This window comes from Oncorhynchus gorbuscha, linkage group LG03 (assembly GCF_021184085.1).
Source record: "Oncorhynchus gorbuscha isolate QuinsamMale2020 ecotype Even-year linkage group LG03, OgorEven_v1.0, whole genome shotgun sequence".
Taxonomy (NCBI): domain Eukaryota; kingdom Metazoa; phylum Chordata; class Actinopteri; order Salmoniformes; family Salmonidae; genus Oncorhynchus; species Oncorhynchus gorbuscha.
In genome coordinates, this window is record NC_060175.1 from 29,572,716 (window position 1) to 29,595,560 (window position 22,845).

The window sequence follows — 22,845 nt, forward strand, 5'->3', positions numbered from 1 at the left end:
TGTAAGTTTCACCTTGGGGTATGGATAGTAGGCTCCTGAGTGGTAAGCCCCTCCAGTGAAATGATGGATCCCCACATAGGGTGGGTGTGTGTGGTTGATGGACAAGTACACCAGACGGACCCCGTGTCCAACCACCAGTAAGCAGGTTACGCCTGGAGGATCTCCTCGTGAAAGACATGACCACCAGTAAGCAGGGTACGCCTGGAGGATCTCCTCGTGAAAGACATTACCACCAGTATGCAGGTTACGCCTGGAGGATCTCCTCGTGAAAGACATGACCACCAGTATGCAGGTTACGCCTGGAGGATCTCCTCGTGAAATACATGACCACCAGTAAGCAGGGTATGCCTGGAGGATCTCCTCGTGAAAGACATGACCACCAGTAAGCAGGGTACGCCTGGAGGATCTCCTCGTGAAAGACATGACCACCAGTAAGGGTACGCCTGGAGGATCTCCTCGTGAAAGACATGACCACCAGTAAGCAGGGTACGCCTGGAGGATCTCCTCTGGAAACACATGACATAACAGTTAACATACAGTACCAGGTGTAATGGGCCCATCTATGTTGTATACAGACTATAGCGCACCAGTTCTTAGTATAGATTGTGATAAGAATGTCATGTCTCTACATGGGAACTTCATTTGTGATGTCTGGCACTTTCAAGTACACCACATTCATTTGCATTGCATATTGTAGATTGATTATTATTTATGAGTTATAGTATATGACAAAATATATATAAGCAATGTCTATGTTGTTGTTTTGTCAGGTAGACACCAACAGGAAAGCACAAACGAGGCAGGCTAAAAATAACATGGCGACGAACAGTTGTGGCTGAGCAGGAAGAGATGGGTCTCTCATGGGATAGGGTGCAAGCTGTGGCCAAAGACAGACTCCATTGGTAGAAGATTGTTGCGGCCTATAAGTAAGTAAGCATGATTTTACTTTACAGAGGCAGCGTCTCTCTCACCCTCATATGTCCAGTCTGACAGCCCGTTGATAACAGGCCCACTGCCTGTAGTGGTGAGACGTACAGGACCGCTGGTAGTAGAGATTATTCTGAAAGATGTAGATCTGCCAAAATAACAGTGCCTATGTTAGTCAATGTGAATACAACATACACCTATTAATATACAGTAGTAGAGGATCCACTGAACCATGGGCCAAAAAATAGCATTTCTTTGGCTGCATTTGGGCCGTTGGCTGTATGTTGTGCACCCCTGCCTTAGAGCCTCACCAGTTGATTTCCATGGGGACCCCAGACAGCGTACTGAAAAGCAGATGGCTTCACTCTGTGTTGGTGTAGCTCAAGGAAGTCCATGACACATACACACAATAACACAAATGCATGAGAATATCCACACAAACACATGCATATACAAGTAGTTTCATCTGAGACATGGTCTTGGCCGAAGTAAACCACAAAATGACTTGATTAACTGTTATTCATCCTATTCCATTTGGATGTGTTGGATTGGATTGATTGCACGATATAGGAATATATTACCATGCTATCAATAATAATTATCCCGTCCCCTCACTGTAAATGGCATAGGAGGCTGAAAAGGATTTTGAGAACACCTGTCAAGGGCAATCAAATCAACAATAAAAGACACTACGCAGTATGTCAGTCCAAATAGTTTCCATATATAGTTAGCATGGATAGAATGATAACTCAGTTAGTTAGCGGCTGGTGACACATATTTTATATTCTTTAAATAGAAGTGATGCATTGTGGTGTTTTCAAGTATTTAAGAGTAAAACACACATACCCTAAAGAGAAACTGTGCCAGATTTTATATTGGGTGGAAAATGCCCTTCAGGAGCATAAGTGTTTTGATTTGTTTGGCTTAGCTTAGTCCCATCTGAATTAAAACGTCCTGTTAATAGATCAAATATATTTCTTAGAGCAGAATGAAATCAGTCCATTCAACAAGGGGTGGAGGTATGGATACAAATCAGAAGTATGTTCCCAGTTTTTTCTTTAAATATTCCTCAAAAAATACACTGACTGTTAAATTTTAGCTACCGGATGCACGTTGTACCCCAGCAGAATATACTTCTGGTCTGGTGACACCTGAAACTTTGTGTCCTGCAGATTCTTTAAAAACAAAAAAAGATTCAAATGAAAATTAAGAACGTCAGTAGGAGTGATTATTCTTTCAAATACAAGTTGACACCTGTGGGAGACTGGGGGTATGGATATGTATGATAAAGCATATAAGCCATCCAAGCTACAGGATCCATCAGTCTGTCAATCAATCACTCTAGAGCAGGCCTTTTGTTCTTGGCATCTGTACTCACTAGGATGCTGCATCCAGCAGAGAGACGGTTAATGTTTAACTCAGGTTGTGTTTCAGGATGTACCCTTCCCTGGTGCGAAAGGCCACCACATCATCTACAGAGAGTAGATAGAGTAGAAGCCAAGTAGTGGTGAGACTGGCAAATAGACATAAAACAGTGTTGTGGTTTAAATATGAAAAGCTGGTTTAAGATTAAGCCTAGATGTGGACTTAAAAAACACTTTTGTTGAAGATTTTTTATTGAGAATGATGTTTTATCCAGTTATGGAGGTCCAGTCTTAATCTAGGTCCAGGAAAGCATCCTGATTTTCCTGAAGTAAAAGAAAATATACACATCTTATTGAGAATCGGTCAGCATAAGAGTGTCAGCCTAACAAATAAACTGTCAAATGTAATAAGAAGCCATTGAACTTATACAAATATACATGTATTTGATTTATGTAACTAGATTTTTTCAACCTTTTGTCAATGCCTCACATGGTTTTGTTTTGAATTGTAAACTGTTATATTATTGATCAGGCATTGGTGGCTGCCTAGGGGGTCCTTAGGCAGGAGTGTAGGAAGTCCCCTGAGGGTAGTTCTTTGTTTGTCTAGAGTACAGCTAAGATGCAGATCAACATGTTAAATCAACATGTATTAATAACAAGAGTACCTACACACACAAACACACACACCCTAGTAGTGCACTATATAGGGAATAGGGTGCCATTTGAGACGTAGCCAGAATGTTCCATAAATCATACACAACACCTGTCAAGTTACAGTGAAGCCACAGGGTGTACAGTAGGCTACACAATGTGGGCAGCCTGTCAAAACAATATCAAACTTTTAAGGCTTGACATGCGTGTTTGGTAAATTACATCTCTGACATGGAAACCTGGCTTGCTGACTGTTGAGTCAGGTCACATAGGGGTCATGAACTTTAAACAATTTTTTGTCCACGTCCTTCAGAGTGAGACGGGAGCGCTGGAACAGGAGAGACTCATCTGCAACAAAGATGGAGACCGAGAGGGGTGAGTAGCAGGAGGAAAGGGACAAATGTAGGAGGAAATGGTACAAATGTCCATAGTACTACAGTATACCACTCTGATACGGAAGCAGATTCATGCCAAACAAAACCAAAAAAAACTTTACATGAATCTGCTTCCGTACTTAGAATGCATGCCAAATGTATTGCTTTGTTTTAAGCAGTAGGCCTGTGTTTGTGTGGGTATTGGGAGGGACAGTAGTCTCATCATTTTTGAACACCCAAAATGTGTCTAGCATCTGTCTCCGAGCCTAGCTTGTTTTCCTTTTACCAGAAGTGACCATGATGACAGACAGGATGACCAGTGTTATGATCATCAGGATCACCATCAGCGCTTTCCCAATGCCTCTCCAGTTACGTGGAGGACCACGGTAGGCCACACCATTTTGATGGAGAAAACACACATTCCAGTATGCAAACTTACACACACGCACGCACGCAGGCAAGCACGCGCACACACACACACACACACACACACACACACACACACACACACACACACACACACACACACACACACACACACACACACACACACACACACACACACACACACACACACACACACACACACACACACACACACACACACACACACACACACACACACACACACACACACACTACAATAGTTAGGTTCTAACTTCAGATGTATGTAGGTTGAGTTACAAAATAAAGTGAAGATTGCACCATAGATATCATTAGCACAATAGACAACAAAATAAGTCATCAAGGACTTGAACAAAGTTATCCGTGGCACTTCATTAGGTATAGTTCAAATTAGAAGCACTGCTGAGTATAGCATCCATGTCAATTAATGTGATTCAAAGTAACGCTTCACTGGATAACCCTGAGACCCTGCCTTGGATAAAGGCAGTCATAGTAGATAAGGAAGAACTGACATAGATCAGATCCCATTGGGAAGTTACAGTAATTCTCAGTAATTAAAATACAGTTATATGCTACAGAGATGGGGGAGAGTTTAAAAGAGGAGAAACACCTTATTGATAACTTATAATGATCATTAAAAAAACAGAAGATTGTTTGCAATTTTCTCTTGAACGCTAACTTTTTCTACAGCATGTAGTCGTAAACGTTATGAGTTTGACAGGTTTTTTATTTTTACATTTGTTTGGATGCCAGAAATGCATAAGCCTGACAACAAGTTAAGGTCAACATCACCCCAATATCTGAAGACAATAAAGGAACAGCAGCACATAGACACTTAAATAAAGTATTGTTGTCTACACGCTTAGAAAAAAGGGTTCCAAAAGAGTTCTTCGGCTGTCCCCATAGGAGAGCCCTTTTTGGTCCCAGGTAGAACCCTTTGGGGTTCCATGTAGAACCCTCTGTGGAAAGGGTTCTACAAAGGGTTCTGCTATGGGGACAGCCGAAGAACCCTTTTAGGTTCTAGAGGGTACCTTTCTTCTAAGAGTGTATAGATCTATGCACATGGGTAGCGTACAGACCATTGGAGACAGATTTGAGCAGAAACGTGACTTTAACATGAAAAACACAAGACTAGACAGTCATAACTGAATTGTATACCTCCTGAGGAAATCGAACCTGGATAGTTCTCCTGTATGACTTCTCAATTCAGACAGATGGATGATTCCTATGTACAGTATTTTATAAACAATACTATTGAATATAATAATTAATTAAAATGTGTGTAAAGTGACTTTACCATGTCAGAGGACATGATTTGCTGAGTGGTGAAGATCATCTTTGCGATAGTTGTCGATAAATCTATATATTCCTAATCTGGACTCCGATTTCATAATCCTGGCTCAGATTACGGAATACAAAAAATCCAACCTCTGTGTCTGGAGCCTCTCTCTTTCTGTCTCTATTTCTCTTTATATTTTCCTCTCTCTCTCTCTCTCTCTCTCCCTCTCTCTCTCTCTCTCTCTCTCTCTCTCTCTCTCTCTCTCTCTCTCTCTCTCTCTCTCTCTCTCTCTCTCTCTCTCTGTCTCTCTCTCTCTCTCTCTCTCTCTCTCTCTCTCTCTCTCTCTCTCTCTGTCTCTCTCTCTCTCTCTCTCTCTCTCTCTCTCTCTCTCTCTCTCTCTCTCTCTCTCTCTCTCTCTCTGTCTCTCTCTCTCTCTCTCTCTCTCTCTCTGTCTCTCTCTCTCTCTCTCTCTCTCTCTCTCTCTCTCTCTCTCTCTCTCTCTCTCTCTCTCTCTCTCTCTCTCTTTGCTTTCACACTGTATTATGTCACCAGCAGGGTGCAGCATGAGTGGGTTAGCAGCTGTATTTCATATCACTATCAGTTTTGGAAATAAATAGATTACATAATAAAGCGACACCAAATGGATTAATTTGTTTATATATCACGTGATTCAGCCCATGTACCACAATTCAAATGCATATTTCCCACACTTAAATACTTATTTCCATTAATACCCACATTAATAAATAATATAGTTTACTATAGTATAAATTCTGTAGTAATACTATAGTTTAAAAAAACTTGCAGTGTTTGTAGTATACTGTAGAATTAACTACAGTGTTTTACTATAGTGTATACAGACTATAGTAGTATACTACAGTCTGAATGGATAGTTCAGAGCTTCTGCTCTTTTCTGTAACCTGTATTGAACACAATATATGGTCTATACTTGGCATGGAGATTTCTAACTTATGGGTGGCACAAATTGGGATAAGGGGAAGGACAATTGGCAAAGTATATTCAAATTAATTGCTGTAGTATTACGACAGTTAAAACATTTTTTTGTGAACTGTAGTGTATTTGTGGAGATTACTGTAATATTTACTGTAGGGTTTTTGCGGATTGTAGTATACTGAGTGTTTACTATAGTATTCTACAATATACTACACAATTTTATAGTTAATAATACACATGATCAAGGGATACTACAGTGTGTAGCATAGTATTCAACAGTATACTACAGTTGACTACAATACTATGTACTGTAGTATTATATAGTAAACAAAGGCATTTTTTTCATGTGGGCACCTTCCATTTATGTATTTTTTTTAAACATTTGGAATAATGTACAGTATTTGAGTACAGTATTTAAACAGATTTGAGTTGAATTTATGAAATACAGCGACTCCTATCATCCCTAGTCAAAGGAACATGTACAGTCTTCTACATTATACACATTTACGTACACATGAGTGAGTGCATAAGATAAATATACTCAGTCTGTAGGAAGACCTCTCTCTCTCTCCACCCTCTGTCTCTCTCTCCACCCTCTGTCTCTCTCCACCCTCTGTCTCTCTCACAGTGAGCACATAGCCTGTCTTCTCTTGAGAGCCATGTCTGCCTACGGCGGCCTTTCTCAATAGCAAGGCTATGCTCACTGAGTCTGTACATAGTCAAAGCTTTCCTTAATTTTGGGTCAGTCACAGTGGTCAGGTATTCTGGCGCTGTGTACTCTCTGTGTAGGGCCAAATAGCCCTCTCTCTTTCTAAGCATGGATATGGCATGATGCAACACTCCTGCTCCAGGAATACCTGGGGGGTCCCACTGCTTCATCAAACCCCCTCCCACACATTCTCTCTTATGCACACACAGACACACATATTGATACTGGCTGGCTGTACATCCAGGAGCCTGAGAGGCAGAGAGAGCCAGAGTGGGTTACAACAAGAGGAGAGCGGTAAGTTGCATACATTTTTTTATGCAGCACCACCACCATCCCTCCTGCACTTTCTCCAGTCCTGGATGAGAGCTAGAGACTGTGTGGGACTCACGAAGGAGGATGAGTTCTGCGGAGGAGAGAAAGGACCATGACATGCACTGTGAGAGGGCGGTGGCCCTCATCATTGACCTCTGTCTGGACGACAGCCCACTGTTGCAGCCCAACACCTGCCAGGACTTCATCACACTGCTGGCCACCAGCCCAAACTCTGCATGGTCAGGTATGCTCCACAGCCCAACAGCCTCCCTCTGGTCACCACTGTTTGTTTGTGTTGTGAGTGACTGGGAGCACAAGTGTTCTGCTAAAAATGTTAACTTCTATGTGTGTGTGTTGTGAATGACTGGGGTCTCATGATGTGTTGAACATGCTAACTGCTATGTTTTTTGTAATGGTCCAGTACAGGTAATTTATCATTCCTGCCAGATAGGATATTTTTTTATTTAACCTTTATTTACCTAGGCAAGTAAGTTAAGAACAAATTCTTATTTACAGCTCGGGGATTTGATCTATCAACCTTTCGGATACTGGACAACAATCTAACCACTGGAAAATATGGTGGGCTTGTTTGGCTAATTTAGCTAGTGTACTTTCTTAGACTTAAGTACTTATTTCTGTAACAAGTTAAGAAAGAAAATCAAATATGTCGATTGCTAGGGTGATTTATTTAAGGAAAATGCTAAGTTGATAGGTGCCTTAAACGATAGGCTTGGTTCATGGAATGAAAAGAGAGAGAGAAATGTTTTCAGGGTGCTGGCAGAATATATGTGGATTGATAGATACTTTATTCCCCAGGGAAATAGATAACATAAAATTGAATTTTAGCTCATGAAATATGTTTTTTTATATCATTGTGTTAACTATTGGCTCTCAATAGGACTCCCTTGTCATAATGTTGAACATTCCTCGATTGCAGATGCAGTTTTGATGACAGAAACCCCTGTTAGTCAAAGGAAAAATGCTGTTTTTCTCTACCATATTCTCCTCCCACTTGTGTGTGGTCCTCAGATATGTGAGGGAGGTCATCTGGAAATCCTCTGTGCCATAATTGTATCCTGTATCATACAAGAAGATGTTTCCCTGAAATAAGCTTTGGGCCACTTTCTCCTTACAACACACTTTTCCCCCTATTCAACTCAAGGAAGCCTTTAATGATGTGCCAGCCAAGGGGAAACTGACTGACTGACAATACCACATTAGTCATCATGGGGGTGGCCTTGCCTTTCACTTTTCAAAGTATCTGACTGTATTACTTTACATTGGTCTCCAGTTCCACACACACAGACATCCACTGTCACTCTCTTCTCTCTTTCTGTCAGGTGTGGGCTCCATAGCTCTGCTCCGTCTTTACACTTTAGTCATTTTCTCAGACACTCTTATCCAGAGTGACTTACAGGAGCAATTAGGGTTAAGTGCCTTGCTCAAGAGCATATTGACAGATTTTCCCCACTAGTCGGCTCGGGGATTCAAACCAGAAACCTTTCAGTTACTGGCCCAGTTACTCCAAAACGGTAGGCTACCTGCTGTCTTAACCGTGGGGTTTATTGGCAGGTAATTGAAGTGGCATCAGCTCACGCTGATTGTGCTCCAATTAAAGAGCTGTGCTGTGTCTGTCAGAGGGAGCGCCCGCAGCACGGCCAGGAAGAGACCAGTGTGCACCAGTCCACAGGCAGTAATACCACATGAATAGAAGACTGCCACTGCCACTGCCACTGCGGACGCATACGCCCTGCAGAGCGCTGTACACCGGCTTCCAAAAACCAAAGGTCACAGATTTGGAGTGGCAGGTTGGGCGACCATTTGTGCTGAGGCGAATGTCAGAGTTGGCTGTGAATGAATTTCTCGAAAACCAAACTGGCTGGATTGGTTTGTTCTGCCTTTCACACACACACACACGCATGCAAGCATGCACGCACACACACACACACACACACACACACACGCATACAAACGCACACACACACACTGATAGCATATGGGAGGGGAGTGTAGTTGGTAGTAGAAGGGTTAGCAATAACAATGATTATTTGGTGGTTGTTGTAGCTCATAGTGTAGTGTTAGTATAGGTACTGTAGTTGTTGTAGCTCATTGTGTAGTGTTAGTATAGGTACTGTAGTTGTTGTAGCTCATTGTGTAGTGTTAGTATAGGTACTGTAGTTGTTGTAGCTCATTGTGTAGTGTTAGTATAGGTACTGTAGTTGTTGTAGCTCATTGTTGTAGTGTTAGTTATAGGTACTGTAGTTGTTGTAGCTCATTGTGTAGTGTTAGTATAGGTACTGTAGTTGTTGTAGCTCATTGTGTAGTGTTAGTATAGGTACTGTAGTTGTTGTAGCTCATTGTGTAGTGTTAGTATAGGTACTGTAGTTGTTGTGTTAGCTCTGTATTGTTGTAGTCATTGTGTAGTATAGGTACTGTAGTTGTTGTAGCTCATTGTGTAGTGTTAGTATAGGTACTGTAGTTGTTGTAGCTCATTGTGTAGTGTTATTGGTACTGTAGTTGTTGTAGCTCATTGTGTAGTGTTAGTATAGGTACTGTAGTTGTTGTAGCTCATTGTGTAGTGTTAGTATAGGTACTGTAGTTGTTGTAGCTCATTGTGTAGTGTTAGTATAGGTACTGTAGTTGTTGTAGCTCATTGTGTAGTGTTAGTATAGGTACTGTAGTTGTTGTAGCTCATTGTGTAGTGTTAGTATAGGTACTGTAGTTGTTGTAGCTCATTGTGTAGTGTTAGTATAGGTACTAGGTACTGTAGTTTAGTTGGTAGCTCATTGTGTAGTGTTAGTATAGGTACTGTAGTTGTTGTAGCTCATTGTGTAGTGTTAGTATAGGTACTGTAGTTGTTGTAGCTCATTGTGTAGTGTTAGTATAGGTACTGTAGTTGTTGTAGCTCATTGTGTAGTGTTAGTATAGGTACTGTAGTTGTTGTAGCTCATTGTGTAGTGTTAGTATAGGTACTGTAGTTGTTGTAGCTCATTGTGTAGTGTTAGTATAGGTACTGTAGTTGTTGTAGCTCATTGTGTAGTGTTAGTATAGGTACTGTAGTTGTTGTAGCTCATTGTGTAGTGTTAGTATAGGTACTGTAGTTGTTGTAGCTCATTGTGTAGTGTTAGTATAGGTACTGTAGTTGTTGTAGCTCATTGTGTAGTGTTAGTTAGGTACTGTAGTTGTAGCTCATTGTGTAGTGTTAGTATAGGTACTGTAGTTGTTGTAGCTCATTGTGTAGTGTTAGTATAGGTACTGTAGTTGTTGTAGCTCATTGTGTGTTAGTATAGGTACTGTAGTTGTTGTAGCTCATTGTGTAGTGTTAGTATAGGTACTGTAGTTGTTGTAGCTCATTGTGTAGTGTTAGTTAGGTACTGTAGGTTGTAGCTCATTGTGTAGTGTTAGTTAGGTACTGTAGTTGTTGTAGCTCATTGTGTAGTGTTAGTATAGGTACTGTAGTTGTTGTAGCTCATTGTGTAGTGTTAGTATAGGTGTTAGTAGCTAGGTACTGTAGTTGTTGTAGCTCATTGTGTAGTGTTAGTATAGGTACTGTAGTTGTTGTAGCTCATTGTGTAGTGTTAGTATAGGTACTGTAGTTGTTGTTCATTGTGTAGTGTTAGTATCACTGTAGTTGTTGTAGTGTAGTGTTAGTATAGGTACTGTAGTTGTTGTAGTTGTGTAGTGTTAGTATAGGTACTGTAGTTGTTGTAGCTCATTGTGTAGTGTTAGTATTGTGGTACTGTAGTTGTTGTAGCTCATTGTGTAGTGTTAGTATAGGTACTGTAGTTGTTGTAGCTCATTGTGTAGTGTTAGTATAGGTACTGTAGTTGTTGTAGCTCATTGTGTAGTGTTAGTATACTGTAGGTACTTGTGTAGTGTTAGTATAGGTACTGTAGTTGTTGTAGCTCATTGTGTAGTGTTAGTATAGGTACTGTAGTTGTTGTAGCTCATTGTGTAGTGTTAGTATAGGTACTGTAGTTGTTGTAGCTCATTGTGTAGTGTTAGTATAGCTCATTGTAGTGTAGTTGTTGTAGCTCATTGTGTAGTGTTAGTATAGGTACTGTAGTTGTTGTAGCTCATTGTGTAGTGTAGCTCATTGTGTAGTGTTAGTATAGGTACTGTAGTTGTTGTAGCTCATTGTGTAGTGTTAGTATAGGTACTGTAGTTGTTGGAGCTCATTATGTAGTGTTAGTATAGGTACTGTAGTTGTTGTAGCTCATTGTGTAGTGTTAGTATAGGTACTGTAGTTGTTGTAGCTCATTGTGTAGTGTTAGTATAGGTACTGTAGTTGTTGTAGCTCATTGTGTAGTGTTAGTATAGGTACTGTAGTTGTTGTAGCTCATTGTGTAGTGTTAGTATAGGTACTGTAGTTGTTGGAGCTTATTATGTAGTTGTTGTTCATTGTGTAGTGTTAGTATAGGTACTGTAGTTGTTGTAGCTCATTGTGTAGTGTTACTATAGGTACTGTAGTTGTTGTAGCTCATTGTGTAGTGTTAGTATAGGTACTGTAGTTGTTGTAGCTCATTGTGTAGTGTTAGTATAGGTACTGTAGTTGTTGTAGCTCATTGTGTAGTGTTAGTATAGGTACTGTAGTTGTTGTAGCTCTGGTATAGTGTAGTGTTAGTATAGGTACTGTAGTTGTTGTAGCTCATTGTGTAGTGTTAGTATAGGTACTGTAGTTGTTGTAGCTCATTGTGTAGTGTTAGTATAGGTACTGTAGTTGTTGTAGCTCATTGTGTAGTGTTAGTATAGGTACTGTAGTTGTTGTAGCTCATAGTGTAGTGTTAGTATAGGTACTGTAGTTGTTGTAGCTCATTGTGTAGTGTTAGTATAGGTACTGTAGTTGTTGTAGCTCGTTGTGTAGTGTTAGTATAGGTACTGTAGTTGTTGTAGCTCATTGTGTAGTGTTAGTATAGGTACTGTAGTTGTTGTAGCTCATAGTGTAGTGTTAGTATAGGTACTGTAGTTGTTGTAGCTCATTGTGTAGTGTTAGTATAGGTACTGTAGTTGTTGTAGCTCATTGTGTAGTGTTAGTATAGGTACTGTAGTTGTTGTAGCTCATTGTGTAGTGTTAGTATAGGTACTGTAGTTGTTGTAGCTCATTGTGTAGTGTTAGTATAGGTACTGTAGTTGTTGTAGTGTTACTATAGGTAATTGTTGTAGCTCATTGTGTAGTGTTAGTATAGGTAGTTGTTGTATCTCATTGTGTAGTGTTAGTATAGGTAGTTGTTGTTGCTGATAGTGTAGTGTCTTGTCTTTGGCTATGCCGGATTAAGTGACATGCTATTCTATAAAATAATAATTAATTAATAATAATTAATATTACCTGATTGAGCTAATCATGTAAATGTAATTAACTAGAGAGTCGGGCACCACGAAATAATATTTATAGAGATGTTATCTTCCGAATAAACTCTTAAAGACCTAGTAATATTTTATATCAATAGCAGTCAATATTAATCGTCATCTTAATTCAGTCTCATCTGAAAGTTGTAAATTATTGGTTATCTGCACGAACTCTGGCTAACAAGTTGAACCAGCAATACAAAATTGGGTTTATTATTTATTTACTAAATACCTAACTAATCACACAGAATTACACATACACATAATTAAATCATAACTTGATTACAAATTATGTCATAAAGGAAAACGTCCCTAGCCGGTGGAACATATATGACAGCTTGTTACATAAAAAAAGGGGCTGGGTTTGAGTGAAAGAGCGAGAAGACTGAGGAACAAAGGGCGAAGCTGTGCCACCGTAAATACCGTATCTTATGCATTCTAAATTACCGCCCATTTGGAAAAGGAAAATGCAATAAATATTTACTCTGAGCTGCGCTTCGGTAGGTTGGTGGTAGATGGAAGGCCGTGTTGCCCAACCTCGTCCTTCGTCCTTTGAAGAATGTCTATGCTGGTAAATTGAATACGTTGTAGTAACGTCGTTGTGTGGTAGACAGGATACTCTGTCTGTTCATTCCTAACCCTCGTTTGAAGCAGCTGTTGCTAACTCAACGGCTAGGAGGTATCACTTCTGTAGTGAATAAGAGTTCAAAGTTCATACCATTCGCAACCAAAGCTCACGCTGATGTTGGCTTCGTTCTGTAGTTATTATCTGAACCATTCTGACATCGGACCGTCGTCCTCACGTCCTCGGAACAGGAGGTTATATTGTCGTCAAGGGCTTATATAGGAAGGGGGAGGAGTGCGTGTTTGAAAAGTTGTATAGCCCATGTCCCTTCACAGGGGCGGGACACTAATTGAGCAGAGCCCTATCTTTTGAAAACCCAAATCTCACATTTTAGAAGCTTAAATCACATTACATCCCATCACGAATAATTTAATATTCAAACATTTAATTGAACAACAATTCCATGTGAATCCGATAACTCTGATGTGTAGACATTCCACTGTAGAGTTTTTCATCTTATCATTGATGAGAATGTCTCAGATGTGTTATGCAGGTGAATGAGGACCCAAAAGCGACTTGGCGAAAACAGAGTCTTTATTCCAGTAAAGGAAATATGCAAAACTCCTAGACAAATCGGAGCGGTAAACAAAGCATAAAAAACAATTCCACTCGTAATGACGAGGACAGACTGGAGACTCGACCATAAACTGTAGGTTGCCTCGGGAAGGCACTGACCGTAGCAGACTCAGACACCTGCTCACCACGCAGCATCTGAGGGAAACACGACACGACAGGGCGAGACAAAGACACAGCACGGTGAACAATATACAAGGATCCGACAGGACAGAAACGGAAAACAAGGGGAGAAATAGGGACTCTAATCAGAGGAAAAGATAGGGAACAGGTGTGGAAAGACTAAATGATTGATTAGGGGAATAGGAACAGCTGGGAGCAGGAACGGAACGATAGAGAGAAGAGAGAGAGGGAGGAAGAGAGAAAAAAGGGAACGAACCTAAAAAGACCAGCAGGGGGAAAACGAACAGAAGGGAAAGCAAAATGACAAGACAATATAAGACAAAACATGACAAGATGACAAACGAACTGACATCATATTCATTAAGTACCATTCGATATGTTCAATTGGTCGGATTACCAGAATATTATTAATATCCCCCCACCTCCTGATGTTCCCAGAATCTCTATGTTAACCAAGGGTTTGCAAATGTAACATCAGTAGGGTAGAGAGAGGAAACGGGGGGGAAGAGGTATTTATGACTGTCATAAACCTACATAAACCCCAGGCCAACGTCATGACAGTAGTGTTAGTATAGGTAGTTGTTGTGGCTCATTGTGTGGTGTTAGTATAGGTACTGTAGTTGTTGTAGCTCATTGTGTAGTGTTAGTATAGGTAGTTGTTGTGGCTCATTGTGTAGTGTTTATATAGGTATTGTAGTTGTTGTAGCTCACTGTGTAGTGTTAGTATAGGTTGTTGTTGTAACTCATTGTGTAGTGTTTATATAGGTACTGTAGTTGTTGTAGCTCACTGTGTAGTGTTAGTATAGTTTGTTGTTGTAGCTCATTGTGTAGTGTTCGTATAGGTAGTTGTTGTAGCTCATTGTGTAGTGTTAGTATAGGTTGTTGTTGTAGCTCATTGTGTAGTGTTTATATAGGTAGTTGTTGTTCTCATAATTTATTGTTAGTTTAAGTACTGTAGTTATTGTAGCTCATTGTGTAGTTTTCGTATAGGTAGTTGTTGTAGCTCATTGTGTAGTGTTAGTATAGGTTGTTGTTGTAGCTCATTGTGTAGTGTTAGTATAGGTAGTTGTTGTGGCTCATTGTGTGTGTTAGTATAGGTAGTTGTTGTGGCTCATTGTGTGGTGTTAGTATAGGTAGTTGTTGTAGCTCATTGTGTAGTGTTAGTATAGGTAGTTGTTGTGGCTCATTGTGTGGTGTTAGTATAGGTATTGTAGTTGTTGTAGCTCACTGTGTAGTGTTAGTATAGGTAGTTGTTGTGGCTCATTGTGTGGTGTTAGTATAGGTATTGTAGTTGTTGTAGCTCACTGTGTAGTGTTAGTATAGGTAGTTGTTGTATCTCATTGTGTAGTGTTGATATAGATCGTTGTTGTAGCTCATTGTGTAGTGTTAGTATAGATAGTTGTTGCAGCTCACTGTGTAGTGTTAGTATAGGTAGTTGTTGTGGCTCATTGTGTGGTGTTAGTATAGGTATTGTAGTTGTTGTAGCTCACTGTGTAGTGTTAGTATAGGTAGTTGTTGTGGCTCATTGTGTAGTGTTTATATAGGTACTGTAGTTGTTGTAGCTCACGGTGTAGTGTTAGTATAGATAGTTGTTGTGGCTCATTGTGTAGTGTTTATATAGGTACTGTAGTTGTTGTAGCTCACTGTGTAGTGTTAGTATAGGTAGTTGTTGTGGCTCATTGTGTAGTGTTTATATAGGTACTGTAGTTGTTGTAGCTCACGGTGTAGTGTTAGTATAGATAGTTGTTGTGGCTCATTGTGTAGTGTTTATATAGGTACTGTAGTTGTTGTAGCTCACTGTGTAGTGTTAGTATAGGTAGTTGTTGTGGCTCATTGTACATTTACATTTACATTTAAGTCATTTAGCAGACGCTCTTATCCAGAGCGACTTACAAATTGGTGCATTCACCTTATGACATCCAGTGGGACAGTCACTTAACAATAGTGCATCTAAAACTTAGGGGTATTCCTTAAAGAGGTGGGGTGTCTCCGGAAGGTGGTGATTGAGGGATTACTTATCCTATCCTCAGGTATTCCCAGAGGTTAAAGAGGTGGGGGAGGTTTCAGGTGTGGTCTCCGGAAGGTGGAGAGAGCGGAGGAGCGGATTGACTCACCAGCTGTCCTGAGTTGAAGGGGTCGGCAGGGAGGCCAACAGCGAGTTTGTTCCACCATTGGGGGACCTGCCAGGGTGAGGCAGCGAACAGTTTTGACTGGGCTGATGTTGGTTGAGAACGACAGGAGCTGTAGGAGGACACAATCAGTGGTAGGGAGTCCTTCCCCGGGAGGAAGAGCGAGCAGGCCAGATATGGTGGATGAACGGTCAGTGCCCTTGTTTGGGTGTAGGGCCTGATCAGAGCCTGGGGGAGGTACTGAGGTGCCGTTCCCTGTCAGGTCACAGCTCCGTAGGCAAGCACCATGGTCTTGTAGCAGATTAGCTTTAGCAGAGCTTCAGACTGGAAGCCAGTGGAGAGAGCGGAGGAGCGGGGTGACGTGAGAGAACTTGGGAAGGTTGAACACCAGACGGGCTGCGGCGTTCTGGATGAGTTGAAGGGGTTTAATGGCACAGGCAGGGGAGCACAGCCAACAAGCGGAGTTGCAGTAATCCAGACGGGAGATGACAAGTGCCTGGATGAGGACCTGCGCCGCTTCCTGTGAAGAGGCAGGGTCGTAGCCAGCGGTCAGGGATGTTGTAGAGATGAACCTACAGGAACGGTCTCCTTGAAATTGGTTGAGAAGAGACAGGGGTTGTGGATCACGCCAAGGTTCTTGGGGCTCTGGGAAAGGAGGACACAATGGAGTTGTCAACCAGAGAGGAGGGAGAGAGGCAGTCCTTCCCGGGAGAGTCAAGGTAGGTGGGGAGGTCCACACTGATATGTCTGCCAAATGCAGAGATGCGCCTGGTCAGAGAAGGGGAAAGGAGGATTAATTGTGTGTCTCTGCATAGCAATGATAAGAGAGACCATGAGGTTATGAGAGCCAGAGTGACTTGGTGTATAGCGAGAATAGGAGAGGGCTTTAGCAGAACAGAGCCCTGGGGGACACCAGTGGTAGAGCGCGTGGTGAGGAGACAGATTCTCGCCAAGGCATCAAGCGTCGGCTGCCCGGAGATGCCCAACTCATCGAGAGGGGGAGAGGAGGACCTGATGGTTCACAGTATGGAGGCAGCATAGATCTAGAAGGATGAGAGCAGGGAGGAGAGTTAGGGTTGAGGAGGCAGAATCAGTAGGTGGGAGAGGTTTGAATGACTAGTCTTGAGGGAAGAGATTTGGATCAAGAAGGTCATTCAGAGAGAGATAGCGGGAGAGCTGGCCAAGGACGGCACGTTAATCTTTGAGGTGTTGGATGAGAGCAGAGGGAAAAGGATACATGGTCTGAGACATGGAGGGGAGTTGCAATGAGGTTTTTTTCAGAAGGAAGAACAGCATCTAGAAAGATGGAAGGGACGAGATTGGGTGAGTTGAGGGGGTGAGGTGAGGAGAAGGTCTCCGAGGGTCAGAGGAGGGGATGGGTCAAGGAGGTTGTTGAGGAAAGAGTCAAAGGTAGACATGGGAGAAAGAGAACTGAGGTGAGCAGAACCAGCGGAAAGGAGCTTATCAAGGGATCATCACTCAAAATTGATGAACATCTGCGAGGGAACCTGGAGGGCGATAAATGATAAGGATGTTAAGGTTGAAAGAGGGTAACTGGCAGATGCATGGAATTCAAAGGAGCAGCAGAGACAGATGGGTAAGGGAGGGAGAAAGGATGAATGACCACTTGGGAGAGATGACCCGGTGCCACCACCCCGCTGACCAGACGCATCTCGGGGTGTGCGAGAACACGTGGGCGGACGAAGAGAGAGCAGTAGGAGTAGCAGTGTTGTCTGTGGTGATCCATGTTTCCGTCAGTGCCAAGAAGTCGAGGGACTGGAGGGAGGCAATGAGGTTAGTGGAAGAACTGAGATGAACTCTGCCTTGTTGACCGCAGATTGGCAGTTCCAGAGGCTAGGGAACCTGGAGACCTGGAACTGGAATTCCACAGATGGGTCCACTTGGGAGAGATGAGGATCCCGCGCTGGGACCACCAGAGTAGGATCCATGTTTCCGCAGTGCCAAGCGAGGGACCACGAGATGAACTCTGCCTTGTGAGGAGGCGTTTGTGGATGGTCTGTGCAGAGAGGAGAGAACAGGGATAAACAGACACATAGTTGACAGGCTACAGAAGAGGCTACGCTAATGCAAAGGAGATTGGAATGACAAGTGGACTACACGTCTCGAATGTTCAGAAAGTTAAGCTACGTAGCAAGAATCATATTGACTAAAATGATTAAAATGATACAGTACTGCTGAAGTAGGCCAGCTGGCAGTGGGTGCGTTGTTGACACTACACTAATCAAGTCGTTCCGTTGAGTGTAATAGTTTCTGCAGTGTTGCTATTCGGGGGCTAGCAGGCTAGCTAGCAGTGTTGTTTACGTTACGTTGCGTTAAAAGAACGACAATAGATGGCTAGCGAACCTAGAAAATCGCTCTAGACTACACAATTATCTTTGATACAAAGACGGCTATGTAGCTAGCTAAGTAGCTAGCTACGATCAAACAAATCAAACCGTTGTACTGTAATGAAATGAAGTGAAAATGTGATACTACCTGTGAATGCGACCGGGTAGTTGAGTTCTATACAGAAGACGTTGGCTAGCGTTGGCTAGCTAGCAGAGTCACCTACGTAAGGACGACAAATAGCTGGCTAGCTAACCTCGGTAAATGGCTAGCTAACCTCGGTAAATTAAGATAATCACTCTAAGACTACACACTCTAAACCTAAACAACACAATTATCTTGGATACGATGATACGAAGACAGCAAAGACAGCTATGTAGCTAGCTAACACTAAACTAATCAAGTCGTTCAGTTGAGTGTAATAGTTTCTCCAGTGCAGCTAATCAGTGGACGTTAGCTAGCTGGCTAGTGAAGACTACGTTAGGACGGCGAAATACGATAATTACGCAATTATCTTTGATACAAAGACGGCTATGTAGCTAGCTGAGAAGAAATTGCTAAGATAAGACAAATCAAACCGTTGTGATATAATGAAATATAATGAAAAAGTTATACTACCCGTGGGAGCGTGGGAGCGAAGTGCAGATGCGACCACTCGCTCCAACCGTAGTGTTTATATAGGTACTGTAGTTGTTGTAGCTCACTGTGTAGTGTTAGTATAGGTAGGTGTTGTGGCTCATTGTGTAGTGTTTATATAGGTACTGTAGTTGTTGTAGCTCATTGTGTAGTTTTCGTATAGGTAGTTGTTGTAGCTCATAGTGTAGTGTTAGTATAGGTAGTTGTTGTAGCTCATTGTGTAGTGTTCGTATAGGTAGTTGTTGTAGCTCATTGTGTAGTGTTAGTATAGGTAGTTGTTGTAACTCATTGTGTAGTGTTAGTATAGGTAGTTGTTGTAGCTCATTGTGTAGTGTTCGTATAGGTAGTTGTTGTTCTCATAGTGTAATGTTGGTAAAAGTACTGTAGTTGTTGTAGCTCATTGTGTTGTGTTAGTATAGGTAGTTGTTGTGGCTCATTGTGTAGTGTTAGTATAGGTAGTTGTTGTAGCTCATTGTGTTGTGTTAGTATAGGTAGTTTTTGTAGCTCATTGTGTAGTGTTAGTATAGGTAGTTGTTGTAGCTCATTGTGTGGTGTTAGTATAGGTAGTTGTTGTAGCTCATTGCGTTGTGTTAGTATAGGTAGTTGTTGTAGCTCATAGTGTAGTGTTCGTATAGGTAGTTTTTGTAGCTCATGGTGTATTGTTGATAAAGGTAGTTGTTGTAGGTGCAGTACAAGTAGTGCTATGATGCAGAATAGCTCTGTTCAACTAAAAGATAGATAGCCTTTGTCCATTCTCATTTTCGATTACTGCTATGCGAAGCGGAAATGTTTAGGTTTACAGAAATTATTTCATGGAGTTGTCTGTCTCTTCTTACCAAAACGTTACCATGAGGACCCAGGCTGTTCTCTCTCTCTCTGTCCTTGTTTTGAATGTATTCGATTTTGTGCCAGTTTGGATGAATAGACGTATATCTTTGTGCAGATCAAATCGAATTCCCGCTACAGCACGTCTTCTCAATAATTGAGATTGTTCAATAATTCATTGATGCTTCACGATATCTTCAGGGGTATCTGTATTTTGTTCTATTGCATTAGCTGTTATTGTATGGATATGGTAGGGTTTACCATAACTACTCTTGATTGAATAAAGGTCCTGAGGTTGCATCATTACTTGAGTGTGTGCAGGCAGTGAAATTAAGGCATGGTGTTCTCCAGCGTTATTAGCATTAGATCATTCACTTCATGTCACTTATGAGGGATAAACAAGAGTTGGGAAGGAGGGAAATTGAAGAGGAGAAAAGAGGCCTGGGTTTATATGAAAACTGTTATGGACAATGAGAGGAAACTGAAAACAAACACCAGCACTCTTATCAGAACATCTCTGCACTGCCACAGTCACTTCTTACTGTTAGTTTTCCAATTTTGGTTGTAAACCTCATCTGGAAACAGCAAATATTACAGAAGGCTGAAGTCTTATCTTTGTCATCTAGAGGAATAGCAGCAGAACTGTGCAGTGTGCTGCCCACCACCACCACCACCACCACCACCACGCTGCGCCTGCTGCTGCAATATGTGAACATGAATAAAGAAAGGAGTAGGGCTGAGAGTATGATAGTTAAGAAAATAGCATCAATACAGCATGTAGAGGTCATGGGAGAGTGTTGTGGAGTTGTCTAGTCTCTGTAACCTATGGGGGATTATTACAGCGATGTTAGGCAGCAGTCCTATTGAGCCACATGTAAATAATTCAGCTGACTGTTGCACTGTTTTCCAGCCATGTCAATAGCATGGATTGGAGACTTAAGGCTCGCACCTGGTTGGGCTCTCTAAGCCGATGGTTAGCTACTTTTGTAAGCCAGGTATGGATTTCAGAGGGGCTTTGACTGAGTTGACACAAAATCCCAGTGGGTAAAAGCCCAGTTATGTAAAACATGTATCTGATGTTGTTCTGAAACCCATAGACTAGAGGTGTGTGTGGAGTGCCACAATGAATGCTTTATTGTTGATGCTGAATTATAGCTGAGAACAGGAAGAAGTTTGCTGGCAGGTGCCCAAACTTCTAGGCTTTGATATCATATGATACCTTGTGTTGCGAATTGGATTATAAAAGGAAATGCTGAATCCTTACAGAGGAAGGGATGGGGATGTGTAATGCTCAGAGGAAGGGATGGGGATGTGTAATGCTCAGAGGAAGGGATGGGGATGTGTAATGCTCATATGAAGGGATGGGGATGTGTAATGCTCAGAGGAAGGGATGGGGATGTGTAATGCTCAGAGGAAGGGATGGGGATGTGTAATGCTCATATGAAGGGATGGGGATGTGTAATGCTCATATGAAGGGATGGGGATGTGTAATGCTCATATGAAGGGATGGGGATGTGTAATGCTCATATGAAGGGATGGGGATGTGTAATGCTCATATGAAGGGATGGGGATGTGTAATGCTCATATGAAGGGATGGGGATGTGTAATGCTCAAATGAAGGGATAGGGAGGTGTAATGCTTCGAGGAAGGGATGGGGATGTGTAATGCTCAGAGGAAGGGATGGGGATGTGTAATGCTCAGAGGAAGGGATTGTCATGTTTTGTCTTATATTGTCTTGTCATTTTGCTTTCCCTTCTGTTCGTTTCCCCCTGCTGGTCTTATTAGGTTCGTTCCCTTTTTCTATCCCTCTCTCTCTCCCTCCCTCTCTCTCCTCTCTCTATCGTTCCGTTCCTGCTTCCAGCTGTTCCTCATTCTCCTACTCACTCATTTAGTCTTTCCACACCTGTTCCCTATCTTGTCCTCTGATTAGAGTCCCTATTTCTTCCCTTGTTTTCCGTTTCTGTCCTGTCGGATCCTTGTATATTGTTCGCCGTGCTGTGTCTTTGTCTCGCCCTGTCGTGTCTTGTTTCCCGCAGATGCTGCGTGTGAGCAGGTGTCTGAGTCTGCTACGGTCGGTGCCTTCCCGAGGCAACCTACAGTTTATGGTCGAGTCTCCAGTCTGTCCTCGTCACTACGAGTGGAATTAGTTCTTTATGTTTTGTTTTCTGCTCTGATTTGTCTAGGAGTATTGCCTATTTCCTTTACTGGAATAAAGACTCTGTTTTCGCCAAGTCGCTTTTGGGTCCTCATTCACCTGCATAACAGGGATGGGGATGTGTAATGCTCATATGAAGGGATGGGGATGTGTAATGCTCATATGAAGGGATGGGGATGTGTAATGCTCATATGAAGGGATGTGGATGTGTAATGCTCATATGAAGGGATGTGGATGTGTAATGCTTCGAGGAAGGGATGGGGATGTGTAATGCTCAGAGGAAGGGATGGGGATGTGTAATGCTTAGAGAAAGGGATTGGAATGTGTAATGCTCATATGAAGGGATGGGGATGTGTAATGCTTAGAGGAAGGGATGGGGATGTGTAATGCTTTGAAGAACGGGTGGGGATGTGTAATGCTTCGAGGAAGGAGTGGGGATGTGTAATGCTCAGAGGAAAGAGTGGGGATGTGTAATGCTTCGAGGAAGGGGTGGGGATGTGTAATGCTTAGAGGAAGGGATGGGGATGTGTAATGCTCATATGAAGGGATGGGGATGTGTAATGCTTAGAGGAAGGGATGGGGATGTGTAATGCTTTGAGGAAGGGATGGGGATGTGTAATGTCATAAATAATTACGTCAGATATTAGACAGGCCTCTGCTCAGAAACCCAGACCGGCCAGGGAGTTCTGGGTCATTGTGAACGCATTATGTCTCACAGACAAATCAGTGATGAGAATGACACAACAACGCTCAGTATTCACAGGCGAGCCTTGAAGCATCTTAGCACAAGAACATTAGCCCCTGATGACCGTTAAATTGTACCTCACTCCAATTTCCAGGAAAATATTGTGCTTTGTTTTTCAAAAACACCACTTAAGATCTGAGGTTATCCTGGGGAAACAAGCAAAAGGACAATTGAAAATTCAATAATAAGCATTTCCTGATGGAAGGCTAGGGAGGGATGGAGCAAGGGAGGGAGGGGAGACAAGGGGGGAATGACTAGGGAGGGGACAGAAGATGAGAGGAACAGGGGTACAGCAGGGTGGAGGAGGTACACCCACATTGGCTGATTCCAGAAATCTAATTTTCAGCCAAGGGCTGCCTGGCAAATG

At 42.1% G+C, this 22,845-nt stretch overlaps 1 protein-coding gene across 1 annotated transcript in view; it reads left to right on the plus strand.

The window, feature by feature from the left end:
• Nucleotides 1-7,059: 7,059 nt before the first annotated feature.
• Nucleotides 7,060-22,845, plus strand: part of LOC124016722 (synaptotagmin-6-like) — a 57,742-nt gene continuing 41,956 nt past the window's right edge. The window contains exon 1 of the mRNA XM_046332209.1: nucleotides 7,060-7,219. Within this exon, the coding sequence (XP_046188165.1) occupies nucleotides 7,060-7,219 (160 nt within the window). The remainder of the gene's footprint in view (nucleotides 7,220-22,845) is intronic.